Below are 25,783 nucleotides of genomic sequence, written 5' to 3'. Positions count from 1 at the left end.
AGAAGCAACCCAATCAATGAAAAAGATTATGTATACTTCGAACTGACTTACAATTGTACTTAAAATTGAATTTGGTGATTGCTGACACTGTGGGAACTCACAATGTTCATGTAACCAACATTTTGAAGAGTTGGTAAGTTATATGTCATTATGATAATATTTTGCTGATAACTTGTCTATATTACTAATTAGACTTGAGCTTTGTTATAAAGATGGTACTCAATTATTTAAGGAACAAATAAAGGATGGATGAAACATTGCATTAAAAAAATTGAGATTAATAAAACGAAGTTTTCAAATATGTTTCCACAAGTGTCTCTTAATTACAAAAAAGTTCAATGTTCCTGTAGAAGGTAACTTTAACCAACTCATCAATTCCGATAAGGGGCCTCCTGATGCAATGGCAGGTGTACAACTTCTCCTACATCATATGCCAGATATGTGGAACATGAACCTAATTATGAGAAAACAGTCAGAAAGAGCGCGACTGTGGAACATTCTACCGAACCAATGACCTGGATTCTACAAAATGGCATTTTCATGAAAAAATACACGTAGGAAGACTTCTCCGTTAAAGAAGACAAAAGAGACCTGGCAACTAGAAGCTGTGGGTCCTGCATTAAAAACAAAGGCTGCCCGGCCAGGCGTGGCTCAGCGGTTGAGCATCTATCAACATAGATCCAGGAGATCGAGGTTCGATTCCCATCAGGGCACATGCCCCGGTTGCGGGCTCGATTCCCAATGACTCTCTCATCATTGCTGTTTCTCTCTCTCTCCCTCTCCTTTCCTCTCTCTGAAGTCAATAAAGATATTTAAAAAAATTAAAAAAACAACAACAAAAAACAAAGGCTCTAAAGGGCATTATTGGGACAACTGGGAAACGTTTTCGTATAGAGTATATAATACATAGCATTTACTTAATGTTAAATTTCTTGTGTGTTAATGGTAGAAAGAGAATGCTATGTCTTTGGTCATAAAACATTTGCTGAAGGATTTAGAAATGAAGTATTATAAAGTCAGCAATTACTTTCAAAAAGTCAAACAATATAGCAGCATATTTTTGTACAGATACAGAAAAGTGGCAGTCAAATGGGTTAAAAGTTTAAATGTAAATTCAGAAAATGGGTTATATTGAGTGTTTATTGTATCACCTTTTCAACTTCTCTATAAAAGCTCTGGAAAAAGAGTGAAGGAAAAAAGTAATAAAATAAATTTTATTGGTTTGTTTTTCTCCAAATCCATAATTTCAGCTGCTCTCTCTCTAGCTAATTTTGGATATATCTCTTCCTTTCATAAACTTAAGACATAATACAGTCTAGGTGCCAATTCTTCTCAAACACAGATGCAAAAAATACCGTTTTCTCTATCGCTAGGTAGGTAGCCTTTCCGCTCTTCCTGACCTGGACAGAGATAAGGAGAGGGGAGAATCCACAGAACATTCCTCTTCTTTCTTTAATAATTTCTGCTACTCTAGCAACTCACTGGAAATGAAACAAGAGGTTGTGGGCATTGGTGATCCACTGCAGGGTGGGGAAGTAACATGGCGGCAGTATTCTTATTTCTTGGTATCTGTTCGAAGCGCACTAGCGTTGAGGTCTTGTGGCTCTCCAGGAGCCAGGGTGGTGGGAAGAAAGTTCTCCTATTAAACCCACCCATATTTTGAAATACCTGTCCTATGCCCATTGCTCACAAATGGTATAAAATTCTAAAAACTCTCTCTGGAAATTAAAAGATGTATTTTACAGGTGTCTGGTCAAGGGGGAGGGGTGTGGGCTGATGAGGAAGGTCGTAGCTGTCATTCATTTATTAAGGTAAGGGGATGGATTACTTCTTGTTAGTCTGGGCAAAAATTTACACACATTAGAAAATCTTAAATTGTCACAGACTTAGTTCTAGGTATGGAGGACTCCAGAATAAATATGCGAAATGTCTCAGAGAGCTTAAAATTCAGAGGGACTAAAATACATAAAGATAAACTATCTAGCAAAAGACATATTTCTCAGCGTAAAAACTAATTCACACTCTTAGGAAGTATATATCTGTCATTTAAAGTCTGGGCATGGCTGGATTTCTTTTTTAATAAATATATATGAAATTGGTAGATTTCCTTCTTAATACCTGTACATCAAATCAGTAGATGTAAAACATTAAACATGTTACATGTGTACATGACTAATAATGCTGCTCCTCTGCTCAAAACGCTGCTGTGGAGCTGCTATTGCACGGAAGTAAAGTCCTTCCGATGCCACACACAGTCCTTCCGACACCACACAATGTCTTCTGATGCTGTGCCAAGCCTTCTGTTCTAGACCCTCTGACTTTTCCTGCTAATGTACTTTCTCTCTTACTATTTCCATTCTAGCAACACTGTTCTCCTTAGAGTTCCTCAATCACATCAGGAGCGCCCCTGGTTCAGGGTCTTGGTTTTGTTCCATTTTCCTGGAAGAGTCTTTCCCCAGATGATCTGCAAGGCTGATTCTCTCCCTTCTCTCTGCTCTTAATACTGAGCTTAGAGTCCAGTAGAAGAGGTACACAATAAAACTTCACACTAGCAAATAAATAATTTCAAGTTTTAATAAATCTATGAAGGAACTATATCGTTATAAAACTATTCAATGAGAAAATCCAAGAATAATTCTTGGTTCTTAAAAGTTCGTCATTTTTTTAAATATAAAGTTAATTCAAGATAATTAATATAACAAAATCTGACATTTCTGACAATTTTTTGGAAACCATTTTATTTTTATTGAATATTCCATATTTGGAGGATATTCAACTTGCCAGTTATCTAATTTTTTCCCTAAATAAATACACTATTTAAAGCACTATATACCAGTTACAATGTTTAATCTGTACCTCTGCCTCAATTCCATCACACTATAAATAGCAAAATATAAAATCAGCATAAATATTTGTGAATGGAAGTGTATAACCTTTAGCATCATACACTAAACATTTTATTTTTCTCTAGTAAAATAATTTCTTAAGCTCAAAGTAACATTTCTTTTTGGATTTTCAAGAATAAAAATATTTTCTTTTGAAAAATAAGTTCTTTCTTTCATGTGCAACTTCAAAACCTTGCAATATAAAACTACCTCGTGTTTTCCTCTAGCCTAGAAAAAGGTCTTGCTATATAATTTTTGACATACCAAATCTGTGGTATGGATTTAAAAATTTCCAAATTGTCACCGCTTTAAATCAATACTAAATTAAGGAAGAAATACAATGATTTTAATAGCAAAATCAATGCTTACACTTGGACAGACATGAATTTGGGGTGGGGGCAATAAGATATACTAAGCTAAAAAAAAGAGAGAGGAGGAGAGAAGTGTAACCATCAAACTAAGGAAAGTGAGGCCTTTTAAAGATCACTGTTAAGTTAAACTGACAGGGCAGAGCAGGGAGACTTTTAATTTTATTATCTCCCAAAGAATTATAATTTGAGCAGAGGAAAGAGCTATAGGTGATATAAATCGTCAGAGCCTTTTCTAAAGCATTTATTTATAGTACTCTACAAAACCGTAGTAGAAATGTTAGTCAATTAGTTTGAAACTTATGCTCCTATAAACTAAAATGCTCCTCCTACCAATGGCGTTCACAAAAAGAATTACTGGAAAGAGAAGAGATATACATTTCAATTTAGTGTATTTAACAATTTGCTGAACAACAGACAAACAAACCTGTAGATGATTCCAATAATGGAAAGGTTTTAAAATACCATCAATCCTATCTCAGTTTAGTGCAAAATCACATTACCTAAACATTTGTAATGATTACTTTTCTGTCTAAAAGAGAGACAATCATGTGTTTCATTAGACAACAGAAGTAGAGAGAGTTCAGAAGTCATTAACCAGCTGTGTTGCCACCTGGGGCAGAAGCACCCGCCTCCTTCCTTTAATTTCCTAAATTGACCCAGCTATAAAATCTCCCTCAGCGCCACATTAAAAAAATCAGTCTCAACACTTTTCTACCTTGATAAACTATAAATTCACTGAGGCCAGGGGCTTGGAGCAAACACTTGAAGGAGATGAGACAGTTGGTTCTGGGTTCTTTGCCCAGTAGGAGGAGGGAGACTTTCAAGTCTAACTACAACACACCTAATGTGTTTGTGGAAAGACAATGTGGCTGAAGCCAAGTGAGCAAGGGGAAGAGTAGTAGGAAAGGAGGTCAAGAGATGGTAATGCAGCCAGGATTTTGGATTCTGCTCTCATTGTGATAAGAAGTCCTTCAGATTGGATCAAAGGTATGAACTACCTGATTTGCATTGTAAAGGATCATAGAATTGCTTTTGAGAATGAATCAGAGGAGTGATATAGTCTGACTCACATTTAAGAGAATCCTTCTGGTCTTTATGCTGAGAATAAACTTAAGGGGACAGGAGGAAAGAAAGGAGACCAACTAAGGGCTGTAACTAAAACATAGAGGAGAGATGGTAGTTTCTTAAATCTAGGTGGTAGTGATGAAGATGCAGAGAAGTTGTCAGATGCTGGATCTGGCAGGATATGCTCAGAGGACTGGGTATGACTACGAAGGGGGGAAAAAAAAATCAAAGATTTGGTTTTGGGCCAAGACACCTGGAAGAACATTACTAACAAGGAAAGGTCGCATGAGAGAATACCAAAAGTGTAGTTCTGGAATTGTGAAGCTTACTTAGAAGTCTACCTTATACAGATGATCCTCCTCTGTGTCCCTACATCGCAATGTTGACCTCAATTATAATACTTATTACAGTTAGGGCTGCAGCTTCACATCCCTGCATGAGTTCCTTGAGGGCCAGAAGCTCCCCTGATATGAGGACTCTAGAAATATCTCTGGCAGATGAGAGGGGGAAGTTATGTTTATTGAGAACCTACGGTGTAGCAGGCAACTTGTCAACACCTCTACTCAGGTATTCACACAATCTTAATAGAAGAACGAAGGAAGTGCTGAATGACCAGTAGAGATCACGCAGATGATAGATAAGGGCAGTTTGGCACCCAGGCAGAGAGCCCTGCAGTGAAGACCCATGCATCAGGGAACCGCAGCTTAATAACCATAATTCAGGATTACTCAGCTACTCTCGCTCCTTTTTCAAGATTGTCAACTAAATTCTCCAATATAATTTTGTTTCTGTTATAGATTGACCTGCAGAGTTAGAAAGTGACACCTGCAAACATTAGTAACTGTTCCGTTTGGCTGCTGTATTTCTCACTCTGCGTGAGTAAGTTAGCGGTCTGTTTTAGACATTACTCTAATGAAGGTTGGGTTAGTGTGTAACTTATTGGACTTCTACGTATGGACTGCTTGCTTTCTGTTTTTCAAGTGTCAAAATCATGTTGTGAAATCAAAATTGGACTGACTTAGGTAATCACAAGAGTATGTTATATAAGAAATACAGGACATACACACTGTGTGACGGACTGCTAAAGGAAAATATTGATTTCCATTTATTTTATCTCTTGTTGACACACAATAACAGTCACAGTCAGGATTCTTGTATAATAGATTGGGTAGATGTTGCCACGCAATGAACTGAGCAAAATGATAGTTTGTTGTTGCTTCAAATGGAATCCATTTATTCTGAATTTGAATGTATTCCCTAAACTGAAAAATAGAATCCCAGAGCCATACTAACACATTCCAAGTTTAAATCTAACATTTGTTAGCGCAGCCAAATTGTTAAGCTACATCAATTTGTGATGCCCTGACAAAATGTGTTTGCAGTCCTTTAAAGACCAACATTTGAACTGTGCTGACACAGCGAAGGCAATTTACTCTTAAGGTGTAACTGGGCTTGCATTTGGTCTCCCTCTGGGATACTTGTACCATCTTTAAATTCAACAGTGTCAAAGAAAATTTTGGATGAAACTATTTGGATCAATGACAACAGGTAGATAAACCTTAGCTACAGTTTTCCCTTTTTAAAATATGTTAGACAGTAATACTTCCTCTCTATTTATTGGCACAAGGAATATGAGAAGAGAATTCACAAGTATATAATTTCTTGTTAGCAACTCATCTATCAGTCTCTATAACCAGGTTAATCAGCACTTTGTATTTTTATGTCCTAAGTATACCTGAAATCAAAATCTTCTTTTTACACCCACGTGACAGCCAGAGCCGTGCAGGGAAAACACCGAAACAGCCAAGTCAGTGATGCTTCTGACTTTGGGAACTACGTATCACATGGATTTTTCTGTAGGATGGTGTCTTCTTGAATGGACAAAACCCACCACATTATGTTAGAATTGCTAAGCCCTTTGCATTACCATGCATTGTGCATTGTGCTTCATGGCTGCTTTCCCAAGAGTCATTTTGACAGAATTTAAACCCATGCAGAGCTCCTTAGTCTTCAATATACCGGATCCCAGTTTCTAAATCTCACCACACCGGCTTTTGGTTCTGGGGTCCTATCTTGCCCTGTTCATGAGGTCTGACATGTATTCATACAATATAAAAGCAGGGGAGACTAAGATAAATTTTATAGGCAAACTCTGATTTTATGAACTATGTTGATAATAGAAAAAAAGGGTTCTTCGAATCATAGCAGGGTATGGGTTAAACACCAGAGAGTTCCTGAATAGAATTACTGTGGAAGCAGAAAACCTCTGAAGTGAGCAATGAGACTGGCCTATAGGTGAGGACTTTTACCGTTTGCGTCCTGACTGTATGCATTTTCATTTTATGCTATATATCTTACCTTAACTTCCACATGTGCCATCAGTACTGCAAAATTGGTTAGGTGGTTACAAGAGCATGTAGTATGTGTCTTATTTGTTGTCAGGAGCCGACAGCCTTGTGTTGACCAATAACCTGTCATTGTGCGCTTGGAATAGCTCCAAAATGAACAGTTGGGGTTGAAATTTTCCTCAGACTGCTAGAGGGGGGAAAAATCAATAAAACCAATAACTACTTTATGATCACATAAATTAGGTGGGCATTTTCTTTACATCAACACAACTTCATACTCTGTTACAATTCTTGTGGAGATGTCTACCAGTGTTTTCCTATGAAGTGGGACTCATCAAGTCTAAGCAAATTTGTTGTGGTCTAGTCCCCCGATTAGGGCTGAGTTTAATTTTCCAAAAATTAATATTTAAGGAATACTAATACCAATGTTTCAGAATCACATCAATTAATTTCAAAGTAAAGTATATTACAAAGTAAAGGAAATTGTTCTAATGAACTTCTGAAAGGATGGTCTTCAGAAATCTTTGTTCAATTTACAATATAATCTTAGCATAACAAAAATATATCTACAGACAAAGACATAATTACTTGTAATATCCTATGGGAAGCCATGTCCAATTTTAATGAACATATTGCTAGGTCTTTTTAATATGGAGAAGCATTTATAAACTGATCTACGAATGTTTTTATCATAAGCAATGTACATATTCAAAAAATATTCTCCTGCCCAGCTGGCATGGCTCAGCAATTGAGCATCGACCTAGGATCTAGGCGATCAGGGTTCGATTCCCGGTCAAGGCACATGCCTGGGTTGCAGGTTCGATCCCCAGTCGGGGGCGTGCAGGAGGCAGCCGATCAATGACTCTCTTATCATTGATGTTTCTATCTCTCTCTCCCTCTCCCTTCTTCTCTCTGAAATCAATAAAAGTATATGGGGAAAAAAAAGAAATATTCTCCTTCCTCATTTCAGAAAAAAATTCGACTATTACATAATAGATTTTGAATTGCTATATATCAAATAATAAAAAATTCAAACAAAATTAATACACTTTGTGTTCATGCTATAACAAATATAGATAATGTGGACAACTAAACTTAAGATGCCATTTTCTTACCTTAATATGTTTAACAGTGAATACCACAGGATCAGCCAAATAAACCTTATTACTGAATTCTTTGTTTATTGCTGCAGTAATAACAGGGGAATTGACAATGACAGAATGATTGGTGGACATAGCTTCTGTTCCCAACTTCATGCTGGCATTCTCCGTGGACAAATAAGGACCCAGGTTATTATATAAAACAAAAGCCACTCTGATCTCTCCTAAAATAAATGCAAATGTGAATTATAAATTGGGGAGAAATGATGATTACTTTGTACATTCTACTTAAATTAGATAGTTCTAATTAGATTATAATCAAATCTGTATACTATATACACACAACAAAAGTTAAGCATTCATTTTAACCAAAGTGCCAAGTCATTCATTAGGAAAGGAAAATCAAAAGATGCTGAAACAATTACAAATAAGTATTAAAAGAAATGAACCTCAATCCCTATCTCACTTCATAATTCAAGATGGATCATGGACATAGGCATAAAAAATGGAACCATAAAGCTTCCAGAACAAAGTATAGAATATTTTTGTGATCTTGAGAAAGGCAAAGATGACTTAGTTAGGACCCCAAAAACACTAATTATAGAAGAAAAAAAATGGTAAACTTATTTTTATCAAAATTGAAAATTTATGCCTGTCAAACACAGCATTAAGAAAATGAATTGGCAAGCGACAGACTAGAAAAAATATACATATATATGACTCATGAATACATAAAGTATATCTGTTAATCAACAGCAAAACAATAAATGCCACACTGAAATGACAAAGTACATAAACGGACACTTTAGAAAAAAATGATATATGATAGGCTAAGAGATATGGAAAATCATCAACATCATTATTAGTGAAGGAAATAACTAAAATCACATTGAGATACCATTTCATATCCACTAGAATCTCTAAAACCAAAGACTGTCCACACTAACGGTGACAGGGATGGGGAACAATTGGAACTCCTGTGCCCTGCATGCTGCTGGAAGGAGTATAAAATGGTTCAACTATTTAGAAAAAGGTTTGGCAGTTTCTTATGAAGTTAATATACGTCTACCCTTCCTAGATAAGCGAAAACATAAATTCAAAAAGAAAAAAAACTTGGAGAATTTTTATAGCACCCTTATTCATAATAGCACCAGACTGGAAGCAACTCCAAAACCTACCAACAGAAGAACAAATGATGGCATATTAATATAGTGGAATATACTGTGAATCAATAAAGAACAAACTACTGCCAAATGAAGCTTCATGACTGAACCCCAAGATTACTGAGTTAGAGAATACAGACAGAAAAGAGTCTACTCCGTATGATTCCAGTTATTTAAAATCTAAGAACAGGAAGAAGGTGTTGATGCAAATAGTAAGGAAAAGAAAGTAGTTTCACCAGGTGGGGCAGGGGGTGAGCAGAATGGAAAGAGGCCCCAGGGAATTCTCCGGGTAATAGAAGAGATTCATATCTTGTAAGATATTCCAGAGGATAAGTACAACTGCCAAATTCATCAAGCTAAACTCTTAAGGTTATGTGAATTATATTATATGTAAATTATATCTCCATCGCAATAAAAAATACATACAAAGATTCAAAAATTTTACCTGTCTTAAAAATCAGTTATGTTCTTTTATGACCACTACCTCCATACATCCCCCCCCCCTTATTTTTCCCATCTTGTCAATCTCTTACAGATAATCCTCTTTTAACATGTTTGTGTGTTTGTTTTTTTAATATTTCCTTTCCTAAAAGAAGTCAAGTCTTCCATTATGAACTCATATTGGTCCAACAAGGGATAGGTGCTTCCCTGACTACTAAGGTTATTAAGATAAGCAAGTCACGGTCTCTGTCCCTTGAATCTTAGAGTCAAGTGGCAATGAAAACAAAGACATTTTAATCTGTTTTTTGAGGAGGGAGAGGACTGTCCAACATCTAAACTGTTCTCCCATGTTTGGGAAATTCCTTACTCTTCGGGATTTAGAGACACAAAACTGGCATGTGCTCGGTTTCCCAGTCTGCCTTGCCGAGAGCCTGCTCTGGGCTCCTCAGCGAGATGCGTCCCATCAGGTGCACCCGCCTCAGACTCTGGATGAGGGCTTATGACACAAGGAGGCAGGAGGTGCAGCAGCAGCCTTCACTTGTGGCAGCAGTGACTCTGTGCAATAGTACAGGCTGCCATCAGCCTCCTTGCTGATATATGTTTTTTGAGCCTGAATCCAAGCCAAGCCCTGGCCAGTGTGGCTCAGTGGTAGAGCATCGGCCCTCCCACCGAAGGGTCATGGGCTCAATTCCCAGTCAAGGGCATGTGCCTGGGCTGCAGGTTTGTTCCCCGGCCCCGTCAGTGTCTCTGTCTCTGTCTCTCTCTCTCTCCTCCCCTCCCTTCCACTCTCTCTAAAAAATCAGTGGGAAAAATATCCTCAGGTGAGGATTGGCAACAATAAAAAACATAAAATTCCAAGCCAAGAAAGCAATGCATTGATGACAAGTGCGATTCTACCAAGCTTAACAAATAGACTCTAACCTACCATTTCGGCCATTCTGCTTTAAAGTATTTGCAGAAAGCTGGATGGTGCTTCCATGACCCACAGTCTCCGGAAATTTTAAGTCTTCCAAGTTTCCTTCTGTGCTCAGCCTTGCAACTTCCAACTCTGTAAATGGCAAGGAGAGACCAGCGCTTGCGGGGAAATACGGTAAAGCCAAGGCGACTTCCTAAATCACTGAACTAGTTCCAAAATCAAAGTACCAGAATCAACGCTGTATTTGTCATGCTTTATAGTAGTTCAGTCTTTTACTTAGAAAGTATTCATTTACAATGGTAAGTTTTCTCTCAAAATAAAGCAAATAAAACTATGAAAATCAGGTAAATGAGCATTCAAATGTAGCAGCTGTGAAGTCAAAAATTTAAAATTCAAGCTCAGAGCCATATACTCTGTTGTTGACTTAAAGTTTATTTCCAAAATGTTATCTTTATCTTACGAATCAGATATAAAATACTTTTATAATCTAGCGCTGCGCTATTACATCAATATTGATTTATCTTTAAATCTAATAAGTTTGAAACAGCTTTATCAAATCTCCTGAAATAAAACTGTCAGCTACATCCCTACACACAATAAAAACAGATTTATGCCCTTCATGAGCCAATAACACAATTATCAGGAATTGTCTTAACCCCTAACTTAACGACCGCCTTCTTTGTAGAACGTAGGTCAGAGACACTCCTACCATAACTGAAGTGACCCAGCAGCCCCGCCTTAGGGGTGTAAAATCTTAAATAGTACAATATGGGTGTAGAAACAAATATCCATTAAAAACAAAACAAAATTAAAGGGACCTCACTGAAAGTGACCCCAGGCTAAGGCACCCAATACTGGGGTGCCCTAAGGAGGGTAGCACATGCGAGTGTGAGGGCCCTTTTAAGTCTCTTAATGGCAGAAAAATAATAGCGTATCCCTCATAAGATCTAGGCCACCACAGACACTAGAGATACTTTTTTCTATTCCCTCTTCTGCTGTACTAGCGTCTCTGGCTCCCCTGTCCGACAAAGGCCACTTACGAATATTGTCTGTGTTCTCCCGGACAATGTCAGTCTTCAAAAGGTTATCGGCCAGCACGAAAGCGCTTTCCTCCACCGTGTCCAGCAGCATGGTGGCTGCGCGGAGCTGATCGCTCGTAGTCAGGTCTCTCCACGCGTTCAAGGCTTGGGGCTGAAGGAGGTTGTTCACTGTCTCGACCATGGCCTGCGAGGGGATGAACACAAGGACAGAGGTGTCCAGTGAACCCGCGGAGCTGCCAGGAGTCCAGTGCACACGCTGCCCAGCACGCGAGGAGCGAGGCGTGCACGAGCTCAGCCCTGCCCCGGCCTCCCCGTGACACGCCCGGGCAGAGCACCGGCCCTTCTGTAAGACCCGAGTGAGTGAGGCTGGGCAAGGCCAGAGGAAAACCTGCTTTTGTTTCGAAAGGACAACACATATAGCCATGCTTGTTCCTTAGAACCAACAAAGAGGCTTCCATAAGACTCTAGTCACAGCTTTACATTATTTGGCTGGTGAGCTGTTGGCAAGGAATTTAAACCAACACTTTTATCGCATCACCCACTGAAAATAATTTTTTTTTCTCTACATCACCATAAAACTAGATGCAGAACACAAGGGAAATTAAAAGGAGGCCTATCGCTAGGACAATGCAGGAATTTGTTGCCTACCGGTTGAGGCCTCACTGAGCAAACCAATTTTTTTTCTTAGCCAGCTAGTAAAATGTCAGGATGGGGAAAATATCAAAGCATACATACTCCCAGGGGCTCTGGATATGTTATGTGTGGAGAGAAACCCTTCACACTGTTTACTGTTAGGGAGGGAGTCAACAGTGGGAACCTGCTACTTATGGCCCTCAGGTGTTTTTCCCTAAAAAAATCAGCAGTAGCTACACTCACACATAGAGATAAAGCACCGCATTTCACATTGCTTTATCCAAACGAATCGTTTCCTGTGGTTAGCTTTATGCTCTAGGTTATAAAGGAAAAACAGTTCTCCCAATAAGGTCTTCTTAAGGTTTCATTCAAACAGAGAGAATTGCAAAACAGAAAAATACAATGTGAAGTTTGAAAGTGATCCTCCCTGAACCCTTTGATGATGAAATACCCATCTTACCCAGGAATAAAGTTGAATAAAGAGCCAACACAAGGGCTTTCTAGGCAGCATATAGAGTTTCGAAACAGGACTCCCATTATTGACAAGTCGGTGGAGGGATTGGGAGAGACCCGAGAAACAGACACTGCACCGTGGTGTGTTCTTTCTGGCCGGTGTTTTCATAGTAACCAAGTAACAACTGTTAAAAATGCAGCTTCATAATGAAACACCTTGGCTGCCAATTAACACCAGCTTCAAAAACTCATTTGCCTTTTGAAAAAAGTTGCTTTTCTTGATATTTTTCCCAGCTATTCCAAGTTATAGCCAAAAATCAATTTCACTGGATTTTTATGTAAAATAGTTCTACTTGGAACTTGAGCACTTTGCATCATTAAAAAAAAAAATCTGCCATGAGTGTAACAAATGGGCATTTTCACCTAGTGTGCTTAGCCCTGTCATTTGTTCTGAGTTCAAAACATGACCTAGAAGCCGGACAAAGGCATCTCCGGATCACAACAAAACGATTGCTTTCCAGGAAGCTCTCTAATGCCAACAGGAGATGCCAACAAAAGTGGTGCCAGATAGAAAACAAACCAACAGAAAGAGGTTTAGGTATGTTCCAAAGCCAAATGGGGAGCGCCAATCTCTTGAGTGCGAGGAAGTATTTTTGCTGGGATTAGGTGGTCCTCTGAATTCATTAGAAATGCTCAGGAAACCCCACACGCGCAGGGGCTATGCCTGTTCTTTACGGAGCAGCCGCTTTCACATCAGTCCCTGACCTTACAGTGATCATTCTAACCCCATCCCACGGAAAAAATTAAGGGTAAGAAATTATTTCTGTTCTGGCCTTTACTATGTTTAATTTTTTTTTTGATTAAAAAATGCAAAAGGAGAAAAAAATAAGGAAAATAAACAACGATGATTAATTCCAAGAACGTTCTAAATAGAAACCTTTTTATAAGAGGCTGCTTTAGTTAGAACGCCAAGTCTTTGAATTGACAGCAAATGAATCAAAGGCACCCCTTATTCATTTATCTTAGTTTTGCAACTGAAAATGTGTAAGGGGCAATATTTCTTCACAGTTATAAGTTTTGAGTACAGTTTCAACACTTGCATCTTCCCAAAAGAGACCATCTTTAGAGAAGCCTTCTATTAAAGCCCCCCAAATTTCCAAGTATATCATAGAAACAACAGATTTAAAACACGGCCCTAAAACCTGAGTGGGTAAAGACACCGATCTAACATTTATTCTCCCTATGAAAGCACTTATGATTGCTTACGTATAGTGGTAAGGAACCGTCAATACAAGGCTTGAGAGACAACACTCTGTGGTGCTAAAATCAGAATGTGGGATACGGAACCGTATCTTCTGAGTTCGTCTCTGGGCTCTGCCACTTGCTAGTTGTGTGATGTGGGGTAAGTTATTTAACTTCTCTGTACTTCATCTGTAAATTTGCAATGATAACATAACCATTCCATGAGGTTGCCTGGCTCATAATAAGTGCTTAAAGGGTAATGTTTACTTTCACGTGATATCAAAGTCCAGTGTGGGAACAAGAGAGGTCTTCACGGAATAAAGCACAAGTCATACCTGGTAATTGCAAAATATTCACAGGGAAGTGAGATCTGGAAGGAATAACTCTTCTACAATGAAATCTTCATAAATAGACCTGGTACACAACTTTACTACTAAAGACTATATACTACAGGAAGCTTTGAGGAATGACATGTATATTAAATAGTTTATAATGTGTGCTCAGAAGACTTGAACAAACTAAGTTGTTTCCTGCTAGTGAGGCCCTACAATTAAGTCAGTCTTAATAATAATATTACAATGAATACAATTTGTTTAATCTTTCCAAAGATTGCCCAGATGTCCCTGATACCAATTTAATGACGGGCAATTAAATAGTCACAACTCCTCAGTGATAAAAGGATATCTGTATTTTGTTTTCCTTATACATTTATGCATTTGTACATTTTTACCCACAAATGATGACCTCTGATCATAAAATATTTTTGTCAAACTACTTATTTACATTGCTTTCATAATGTCAACACCATCTCTTTAAAAAAAGGTTGATTTTCATTATATTTGGTTACAAAGAACTGAGCTTAACTATACGTAGAACCAAGTTGAATGGGAAATGTGTAAGGAATTTGATTAAAGTGAGATACTGGGACATCATTTTAATATTCAACAGCTCTCACTGATTTCTCTTTTCTACTATAAATGTTTTTCTGACCTAAAATTTATATTCTAAATTTGGAAGGAAATAAGATTGGTCCTGAATTATCTTAAAGAAATGTATATCATCAACATGTTGCTCCAGGAGGAAAAAAGTGACCTAATGGTTTTGACATGTACAGACTGAAATAATCTAAAATTTTGAGAAGTAAATTTAATTAACAATGTCCTTGCCAGAGTCTAAATGCTAAGTCACTTCATTATCTTTTAAAATTTTTATTTATTTATTGCTTTTAGAGAGAGACAGAGGAAGGGAGAGAGAGAGAGAGAGAATGAGAGAGGGATTTGTTGTTCCACTTATTTATGCATTCATTGATTGACTCCTGTATGTACCCTGACTGGGGATCGAACCTGCAACCTGGGCAAATTAGGACAATGCTCTAACCAACTGAACTACCTGGTCAGGGCTCATTATTATTTTTAAATTACTAGAAACTAAATAGGAGATGGGCACTGAAAATTTGCATTCTACTTCCACCACCAAATTTCAGCATGCCTTGGGACAAATTTGTTTTCTAACCAGTCAATGAAGTGTCAACTACAAAGAAAATTAGTGTCATTATGTTTCAATATGAGGCTAGATACAAATATCCTACTATTAGATTATACTATTCTTATTATTTAGTTTACTGACTAGACTCTAACATGACTTTTAACTGTGTCTCAAAATCAAATATAAATTAGAAAGTGTCAAAGTCACTTGGATTCCTACCAAGATCGTGGACACACCATATCCTTCTGGACATATTTTTGCTTTACACAATGTTATTGGACCTCTTATAATTATTCATATCTTAAGCAAATTCATTTGACTAGTAGTATGTTTGTTAAATGATGTTATAAACTGTATAATCACTCTTTACATATTTCAAAAGGGAGGATTTCATTATTTGTTATAACTAATGTGAAAAATTTGGGGGAAAATCAGCTATATATCTTTCCAATAACAACTTTATTTAAATTAAAATTTTTAAATATATATGTTTTTATTTATTTTAGAGAGAGAAGACGGGAGAGGGAGAAAAAAACATTGATCAGCATGTCCCCTACTGGGGATCTGGCCAAAACCTAGGCATGTGCTCTGACCAGGAATTGAGCCTATGATGTCCTGGTGCAAGGGACAGCGCTCAACCAACTGAGTCACACTAGCTGGGGCTCCAATAACATCCTCTGTCATTATTCCAAGAGCATGTGCTCGTGAAATAGCCTAGGATGCCTTAGCAAGAATACATAAAAGGATCAATGGTGAGAAACGTGTCAGCGTCACTTCTTATCCAGGATAGCAGTAAATCTCAAACTAGGCAAGCAGAATTACCTGGGAACTTACCTATCCCTTGTCCTTCAACTGAAAACCAACAAAATAAAGATCCAAATTGAATGCATGCCTCATGAAAAGATACATAACTTTATCACTGTTGGATTTTTCTAAGGACAAGCTTTGTAATCATGAGCTCATCCAGGTCTTAGCTCAAGTTATTTTCTGTTCAATGAGGTCTTCCATTATCAGTGTATCTAGGAAGAATCCCCCCACTATTAAATCTATTATTTGGTTTGTTTTCTCTGTATCATGCATGTATCATTATCTAAAGTATCTCATATCTTTATTTACCCAAATGACTATTTTAGATCTGTCCCTCAAGAAAAGTCTGGCTTTCTACTAGACCATGTTGTCCGCAGGGAAGAGACCCTGTTCATTTGTGTTTTCCCCGGGGAAATTTTAGTAACATGAGATATTTTGGTTATTCAATAAATGCCCATTCAACAGATAACCTACTTTTACTATCAAATCATTAATGACCTTGTATACAACAGCAAAACTGGACACATCCTCCTCTAGTTCTAGAACCTTTTGCCCAAGAAGTCTTCTGAGAGAATAGAGAGCTCAGATATGCCACCAACATGTGGAGGAAGGCAGGCCGAATGAGAGGGCATTGAGAAGACAATCAGCGTCCAAGCAGAAAAGCAGAACCACAAGTGACTGCAGTGAGTGCAGACCACTCTGCATGACAACAGATCCTTCAGTGTAACTCAGTGAGGTTTTATTAAATATGTACGATATGCAAAGAGCTCGGGAACTCACTGTCTGATGAAAAGAGAAGGAAAGCGCGCAGTCTGCCCTCAATTTGCCGAAGGTACAAGGCAGAAAGGCCAGCGCAAAATAGAGCTATAAACTCACAGCAAATGGAACAAAAAAGAAATTCTTGCTGGAGAGGATCAGAGAAGATCCCAGAGGTGTTAGATTTTGAGTTAGACCCTAAAAGATGAATAAACTTTCCTTGATTATGATGAGCACACTGGAGGCTAACGGACATAATACGCAAGTTGATGATAAAAAAATTAGAAAATGAGTGGGGTTTGAAGGGGAACGTACAGTTCATAGAAAGTGTTAAGACATGAATATGGTGGGAAAATGGTAGGTAGAAGTCAGATCTTCGAAGATCTTCAATAAGAGAATTTTGGGATTTACTATGTTTAGATCTCTTTTTAAACAAAATTTCCTCTGAAAATGTATCAAAGGATGAATGGAGAGCAGACTTATGAAGCCAAGAAAAATAACAACATGGCAAATAAATTCTATGTAAGTTCAATATTTTTTAAAAAGTATTTTTGTGTTAACACAAAACAAAAATTTATAAATATGCAAATTGTCGTTAGCAGTCTGTTAGAAAGTTAAGAGCAATGATTTCCTATGAGTAGATAAATTTAAATTAATAAACTGCTGACATCCTTTTGAAAACTGCTCAGAAATTTTATTTTACTCTTTACTTCAACATTTTTATATTTTGATGTGTTTGCCTGAACACAGTATTTCTTTATCAATATATACTGAAATAATTTTGTTAAACATTGATGTTTTTAATCTTACTATATTTTATATACATTTATGTTTAAATATTTTTCTTCATGATTAAATCTTAATATATGTAGAGAGAGAAAAAATAATTTTTCAGGTGTCCTCTGCTCTCATCTCCTGTTTTCTGATCATAGTTTATATTTAGTTATAATTTGAAAAAAATAAAAACTTTTCTTTAATTCTTCATTTTTGACTTATTGATATGAAGTTTATCAGTTGAGAATAAAATAAAATAGAGCACAAGTTTAAAATCATTATTGAATAGGGCACATTGTACTTATGTTTAGATATCGATCCAGATCAAAATTTTAAAGGTCAAGTGTTAGAAGAGTTTTCAAAAGGGTTTTGAACTTGCAGGTTTTTTATTAGAAGTCAAGTTGAGTGACTGATATTTACACATCTGATCAATAAACCTAAGGTTCTTTTTATAATCACTGTCATTTAATATTATTAAGCATATAAAAACTACTAATCTCTGAACTCCCTCCTATATTACAGTGAAGTGTTGGCATTTTCAAATCTTAATTAAAATTAGATTATATAACACAACTGACCTTAATATAGCAATAAGAACCTTTAATAGTGCAATAAGATAAAACTAAAATTTCATAGAAAACACTCTGCCCTCCCAAGAGACCTCTTGTTGTTTAAAAATGTACTGTTTTTAGCAAGCTATAATTGACATGTTTTATAAATCTCATTTAGAGTCAAATGATTGAATGCTGCCAAATAAATCTATATGGTGTTATAGGAATTAAATGGAGCTAAAAACTTGAATCAAACTTCTTGCTAACTCAACATTCATTCAACAAACATTAATGAAGTACCTTCAACGGGAATGTTAAAAGAAAGACTGATACATTCTTTCTCACTCAAAAGGATGACAGTATAGTGAGGCCAGACAAATTAAACAAGTAATTAAGATACAACAGGACAGGCATTTTAACAGTGTAAACACAGGGTACAAGCTCTGTATTGGAAAGAGTCCATGAAGTATAATTCCAAGCTTAAACTCCACACTGGCTAGGCAAGCAAGGGGTAGAGCATGTGCTTATAGGTACAGAGGCGAAAGAGAACAGACACCTCAGAGGAGCTGAAAACAATTCCTTATGGTAGAGCAACGAGTGCAAAGGGTTCAATGGCTAGATGAGCGAGTGAGCGGAAGCTGGTTTTCAAACCATGTTAGGTAAGATATCTGCAGTTCTTACTAAAGGTAACAACACGTCCCTGAAAAATTAAAAGTAGGGGAGTGATATAAGTGATAAGGGTTAATATTTATTGAGTGTGCTTCAGACTCTCACCTGAAAGCTTTCTATGCATCAATTCCTTTAATTTTGACAATAACCCCATGAGGCAGATATGATCATTACCCTCATCTTGATAAAGACTGAGATATTTGAGACTCAGAGAAGAAATTTGCTAAGGGATAATTAGCCAACATAAGGCAGAACCAGGGTTCAAACCCATGTATTCTGGCTCTGGGGATGGAGAAAGAGAGAGATTCCAGATATTTATAAGGATTTGTTGATGTATTAAAGTCAGTTGGTGAGAGAAATAAAAAAGTGTAGTGCACAGAATTTGGAAACAGGCAATGAGGTGACACTTAAAATGGGAATAAAAGAAGAGGAGCACATTTCTGTCCATTAAAGTGAGACAGTGTAAGTGCATGTGGGGAAAGAGTGTTTGAACACGACGACTTGAGAGTTGTCTATTTTTAATGCAAAGTGCTTGAATGCTGCCGATTAGAAAGGTCTAGGTAAGCCTTGTAGGGGAGGAAAAAACCTTTCCTCTGCCTTGTTAGGTACTGTGGTTGGGCCTGAGGATTAAGCTGACAGAGATACATTAACGGAAGAAAAGCACAAAAATTTTATTTAATATTTTTATGTACACATAGGAAACTTCACGGGAAAAATGATGACCTGAAGAGGCAGTTTGGATTGAGAGCTTATGTGCTTTTTTCTTTTAATCCTCACTTGAGGATATTTTTTCCATTGCTTTTCAGAGAGAGTGGAAGGGAGGGAGGGAGAGAGAAAAAGAGAGAGAGAGAGACCTGATTGTGAGAGACACACCCATTGGTTGCCTCCCGCACATACCCGACAGGGGCCTGGACCGAGCCTGCAGCCAACAGACATACCCTCGGCCAGGATCGGACCCTGGGCCCTTCAGTGCGAGGGCTGACGCTCTAACCGCTGAGCCAAACTGGCCAGGGCTCTTATATACTTTTTTAAACAAAAATGACACATTTGTGAAGTGACAAGATAAAGGAAAAGGTTTAAGCTTCTAGCAGCAGTAAATTGTGGGAAAGTGACTAGGAAGTCATAGGGGAAACAAACGAAGACAAGAGTTATTTTAGTGTGTCTGTTTTCAAAGGTCCATTTTGGCATTGACGGCAGGTCTCTGGTGATAAGAATGGTCTTCCCTTACATGGGAAAATTTTATGATCTGTTTTTAGGCAGAAAGAGGGAGAACATCAACTGTTTCTCAATTGCCTTCATCTCAAAATAATTAATATGTGGTATATTTGTGGTGGCATGTTCTTAACCCCTTCTGCCCGCAGGTTACTCAAAAATCTGGCATTGAAGTTTAGGCATCATAAATTTACGTAAGCTCATTGAAGTCATTGATATGTCTAACATTTCACAGATAAACTGAGTAGAGGGGGGAGAATTGATGGCTCCAAAACACTAACAGCAGGGGAGAAAATGCAAAAAGAAAAGTTGACAACTGAGATGAGGAGAGAGTAGCTGGAACAGTGTAGTATTACAGAAGTCAAGGAAAGAAAGTTTCCATCAGTTTCCAAGTGAACTCAAACATAAAAGCATCCAGAAAGCCCTTCTTCTTTAAATAATAATGCTAGGTGTGTTTTTTTACTGGGTAATTGGTAGAATGGTTGTAAAATAAAGAGAAAAAACACAGAAAAGCTGTTTTTGAAGGATAATCTGTTCACTATTGTGCATCTTTACTTTCAAGTAGGGTATTTTTTTCATTCAATAAACATTTCTTTAGTATTTAATATGTACCAACATTGTTTTAAACACTTGGGATACAATTTAAACAAAGCTGAGAAAAATAAATCCTAGAACTGAACTTTCTGGCAAGGTAATTAAAAAAATAGACAGATAGATGACAGATAGATCCACAGATGATAGATAGGTCATAGATAGACAGATAGATGGATAGATAGATGATAGATAGGTATCATTAAAATAAAAGGAAACAGGCATTATAGAGAGATCTGGAGTGATGGGACAGGGGTAGGGTTGGGGAGAGGATGGCTTGTGATTTCATGTAGGATAGGCCAGGTGGGTCTCGTTGAAAAGATGACAATTCAGAAAAGACAAAGTTGTTGAGGGAGTTAGCCATGCAAATATGCGGAGGAGATATTCTAATCAGAGGGAACAACCGAATAAAAGTTGCCAAGTGAGCACATGCTTTGCATGTTGTAAAACCTGAAGGAGGCCACCTTTGCATCAAACTGAAAGAAAGAAAACAGTGCAGTGTGGCTGAAGCACATCGATCGCGTGGGTGGAGACTGCATGTAAGACTAGTTGGCAGGTGAAGATTAGGAATTCACCTGTGGACATGGAACTTTGAGGCGTCTGTCAGACGACAAAAGGAAGATGTTGAGAAGGTAGCTAGGAAATATTTAAGAGTTCAGAAGAGTGGTTTGTGCTGGAGACGATATCCGTGGGTCACAGGCACTCTGGCAGTGTTAAACCAGTGAGACCTCCAAGGGTGTGGCTGCTCAGAGAGAAACAAGAGGATTAAGTATTGATCTAGGGGGCACTCCCATGTTAAGGGTTTGGGAGAAGAAGAGAAGGAACCAGCAGAGGAGACTGAAAAAAAAAAAGCATCAAAATAGGAGGAAAATCAAGAGAAGAAGTTGTCCCAATTCAGAGTATATCAAGGAAGAGGGACTGACCAGCTGCGCCAGATGCTTCTGATTGGTCAGATAAGATGGACTGGCGACTGGCTATGGAGTTTAGCAGCTTGATGTCATTAATGACCTCAACAAGTGCAGTCGTCGTAAAGTGGTGGGGGCAAAATACTGATAAGCTGAATTAAGGGAAAACAGGAGAGGGCTTGGCAATATTGAGTGTGGGCAAGTGTTTTGAGGATTTCTACTGCAGTGGATATACCAGTAGGCAATGGGAATACAAGCCTGGAGCTTTGCTTACACGGTAAATATTTAGAGGTCACTTTGTATGTGCTAAGTACAATTTAAAAGGTCTTGAGGATATAGAAATAAAAGTGGCACTGTTCCTTCCCAAGGAGCTCAGAGATAGAACAGTGAAGAGATACTAAAATACAGCTTGATAATTGCTATAAGAGGAAAATGGAGGGTGTTACAAGTTCACAGAAGAGGGCATTTATCCAGACTAAGTGGGATAAAGAATGCGCCCTTAGAGTAACTGACATATAAAGTGGGTGTTGACAGATTAAGTCAAAATTATGGAGATGAAAGGATCAGAAAGGAGAACAAATCTAGAATTAATTTAAGCAGAAGTTATTATGACCACAAAGGCATAGAGACATGAACTGCAAGTACTTACATGCTTTGGGAATGTAGAATCCAAGGATGTGGGACGGAATGGTTAAAAGTGTGGGAAATCAGCAAAAAAGAGTCAAATTCTCAAACACTATAGTCCAAAAAGAAAATTTTTCTTAAGGGAAAAAGAGAGTAATGGAGAGTCTTTGAGTAAGGTCAAGTCATGATCAGATTTGCATTTTTAAAACACTATTCAGCAGTAGGGAAAATGGATTATTAACAGAAGAATTTCTAAATGTGTAAAGCAGTTGGTTAATGTTTTTTGAAAATCACTTACATAAAGGCGATAGCTGAAGCTGTAACAATGGATGTCAGAGGAAAACTAAGTTTGCAACCAAAATAATCTTGGAAAAATATAATGTCATGTCCCTAGTTAAAGCTCTTTAATGGCATTCAGAATCTTAACTCCTTCCATAGTTTTCCTGCCCTAGTATTCTCCTTCAACTGACTGCTTCAGGACATTGGCCTTCTTCTATTTTCAGAACTCTCCAACCACTCCTCAGCTGACCATCTTTGGCCTGGGTGACCTCTGATCCTAGAATGCTTTTTCTGCAGATAGGCACATGGCTGATCCCTTACTGCCAGGACTCAGCTTTATTGTCATTTCCTTAGAACATCTTCCCTGGTAAACACAATATAAAGTAACCAAGTAGTCACCTGATATTTTCATTCTTGGCATAGTATTTCTGCCATTATTTTATTTATTTTATTATTTTGATTGATTTACTGTCTATTTCCTTCCCAAACTCCAGTTTGCTGAACTAAGATGTGAGCTCTACAAGAGTAGAAATCCTTTCTATCTTCACCTTGAATTGCTGCACCTGGAACAGTGCTTGAAACATGTGAGTGAATCAAAGAATAGTTCTATGCTCTTCTCAAAGCATAGAGCTTAATTATTTTTTTTAATGGAAAATATATTTTCCTGACATTAAGAAAGATAAGCTTGTAGGAAAGTTTGAAAAACTATCACACCTGGAGGAGCCTAATGAGACATGATAATTGTAATATTTTGCATGTATGTATGCATGTATGTTATGTAATGTGACATCCTGGTTATGATCCTAAAACAGAAAAAGGACTTAGATAAAAGCTAAGGAAATCTGAATAAACTATGCACTTTAGTTAATAATAATATATCAATATTGATTAATTGTAATAAATGTATGCTGTAATAGTAATCGGAAAAAATAAAATAAATTGTAATAAATGTAAATACTAATGTAAGATATTAATAATGAAGGGAATTATATGTGAAGAGGGGCTATATGGGAATTTTTTCTACTTTTAATTTTTCTGTAAATCTAAAACTGTTCCAAAAAAGAATCTTTAATAAAAAAATTAAAATAAAAGTAAATGCTTACAAAGAGTTAAAAAAATACAGAAGTATATAAATTAAAACCTGAAAGTCTATTTGTGGAACAACTCCCACATCACCCAAAAAGAAATGCTTGGAGAGTTTGTTGTAGTTCCCTCCAGATTTATAAATATTTACACATACACACAAACAAATGTGATACTATAATACAGCTGGTACCTGTTGAGTTTTGCTTGCCTGCTTGTTTTTACGTCATAATATATCACACCCATCTTTTCTAAGTCAGTAAAAGACCTACCCATTCTTCCAGTGGCTCAAGAGAATTCTATTATTTGTTGTAGCATTTTATTCAACTGGTTTCCTACTGATGTTTTGTTGACATAAGCCACGATACAAGTCCACTTTGTGATCAGCTCTACATTTGGTTCTTTTTAGTAGTACGATGGTACCTTATTTGCCACAAGCTAATCCCAAAGTCTTTTTTCTAGGCAAGAAGAACAACACTGTTTCGTGCTTTTATGAGAAGACTTCTAAAGATACATTATAAAATCATGGAATTAACTAAAAACATTTTCTCGGGTAGGATATTTAAGAGGCTGATGACTGCTTTGAAGGAGAGCTGACTGACTGGGAGAGGGGCAAGATGTAAAGTTGCCCTATGGAACTCCAGGGGACACCACGGAAACACATCACAGTGTCAGAGGCCTGCCCCAAGTTCATAATGCAGCTTCCCTACTTTCCGGATTTTAAAACGTGTGTTTATATTAGCAATTCAAAATTACCTTAAAAAAAAGAAAACCGGTCCAGCTGACATGGCTCAGTGGCTGAGCATCGACCTAGGATCCAGGTGATCAGGGTTTGATTCCCGGTCAGGGCGCATGCCCAGGTTGCGGGCTCCAACCCCAGTCGGGAGCATGCAGGGGGCAGCCGATCAATGACTCTCTCATCACTGATGTTTCAGCTCTCTCCCTCCCTCTCCCTCCCTCCCTCCCTCCCTCCCTCCCTCTAAAATCAATAAAGATATTTTTTTTAAAAAAGAAAAAAAAGAAAAAAATTCTATGTGAGAATGATTTGAAATATTTTTTAAAAATTCTTTGCACAAAATGATCCCCCTCAGACTATAACAGAACAATCAAAACAACATATTAATCTGTTATTAGGGTTCAACTGTAACCCTACTCTTGACATAAATCTATGGTTGGTTATTACGTCAAAACGGGATAAAGATATCTGTATCACTAAGCAGGAAAAAAAGTATTTCTGGTTGCATCTAAGAATGCTAGTTGCACAATAACTCTCTTACCTTAGACACAGAATCACTGGACACTATGCCCAGATGAAAAACTATACCTATTAATGTAGTGTTCAGTTATGCAGAATGACTAGCCCATGGGATACAGTCAGAAGTAGTTGGTAAGACTTCTGGAAAGTTCTAAAAGAGATGAATCGTTTGGTTACTTATCTTTCTCCTTCTTTCTGTTCAGACATTTGCATGAAGTGACGACTGGAACCTAAGTAGCTGTCTTGTCATACTGAGGATGGAAGCCCATGTGCTAAAGGTAATAGAGCAGGAAAACATAGGAAACTTTGTGTTGTTTGTTTTAATGTGGAGTTTTCAGGCTAATCCTGGACGGTCATGTCTGCACTTCTTTTTTATGTGTGAGAACAAAGCCCTGGTTTGTTTAAGTTCCCATAGTTACATTTCTGTTACTACCAGCTGTACAAAATTCTTACATCTGATAAGGGAAAATATCAAAATGATAACTCTGTTGGGAGCAGTACTAAAATATCATTTGTTTGGTTCCAAGCCATCAGGCAACTACTTTGCTGCAAATTACCCCTTAAAATTTCCATTTCTTTTCTGACCTGTACCAGAAAAGTTAATGATACTTCCAGGAAGTAGGATTTTAACTCTGTAATACTATTTTTAATATCTTTTTTCTTCTGGTTAGCTATGTGATCATAAAGCTGTTACGGTAATAGCAAAGTAAACTGATGTGTATTCTCTTGTTTGCATAGAAATGTTTATTTATATTCTATGTACTTAACACTTTTCTGAAGGCAACCTCATGTTCAGAAAGCAAGGATCATCCTAATATACTTTAAATAAACAATTTTTCAACTAAGTAATGGTCCAGCCTTTGATCATGAAATTTTTTTTTTTTTAAAGATGTGAAATTTTTTTTTTTAAATATATCTTTATTGATTTCAGAGAGAGGAAAGGAGAGGGAGAGAGAGAGATAGAAACATCAATGATGAGAGAGTCATTGATCAAGCCCTCAACCAGGCATGTGCCCTGACCGGGAATCGAACAATTATTGCCTGGATCCTAGGTCGATGCTCAACCGCTGAGCCACGCCCGGCCGGGCTGATCATGAAATTTTAAGTGCGAAGAGAATACCACCTGACAAAAAGA

The 25,783-nt window shown here is 37.4% G+C and overlaps 1 protein-coding gene across 11 annotated transcripts in view; it reads right to left on the bottom strand.

Moving 5' to 3' along the window:
* Nucleotides 1–25,783, bottom strand: part of ADGRL3 (adhesion G protein-coupled receptor L3) — a 698,136-nt gene that overhangs the window by 84,053 nt on the left and 588,300 nt on the right. For 10 of the 11 annotated variants that reach the window (XM_081145463.1, XM_081145466.1, XM_081145468.1 and 7 more), the window contains 4 exons: nucleotides 11,330–11,513; nucleotides 10,299–10,421; nucleotides 7,785–7,993; nucleotides 6,680–6,856 (listed from right to left, as the gene is read on the bottom strand). In XM_081145463.1, the coding sequence (XP_081001589.1) occupies nucleotides 6,680–6,856; nucleotides 7,785–7,993; nucleotides 10,299–10,421; nucleotides 11,330–11,513 (693 nt within the window). The remainder of the gene's footprint in view (nucleotides 1–6,679; nucleotides 6,857–7,784; nucleotides 7,994–10,298; nucleotides 10,422–11,329; nucleotides 11,514–25,783) is intronic. The other variant, XM_081145465.1, reaches the window with a different exon arrangement.

The sequence above is a fragment of the Miniopterus schreibersii genome (assembly GCF_964146895.1).
Source record: "Miniopterus schreibersii genome assembly, chromosome: 1".
Lineage (NCBI taxonomy): Eukaryota > Metazoa > Chordata > Mammalia > Chiroptera > Miniopteridae > Miniopterus > Miniopterus schreibersii.
This window is presented reverse-complemented; position numbering and strand designations above follow the sequence as displayed.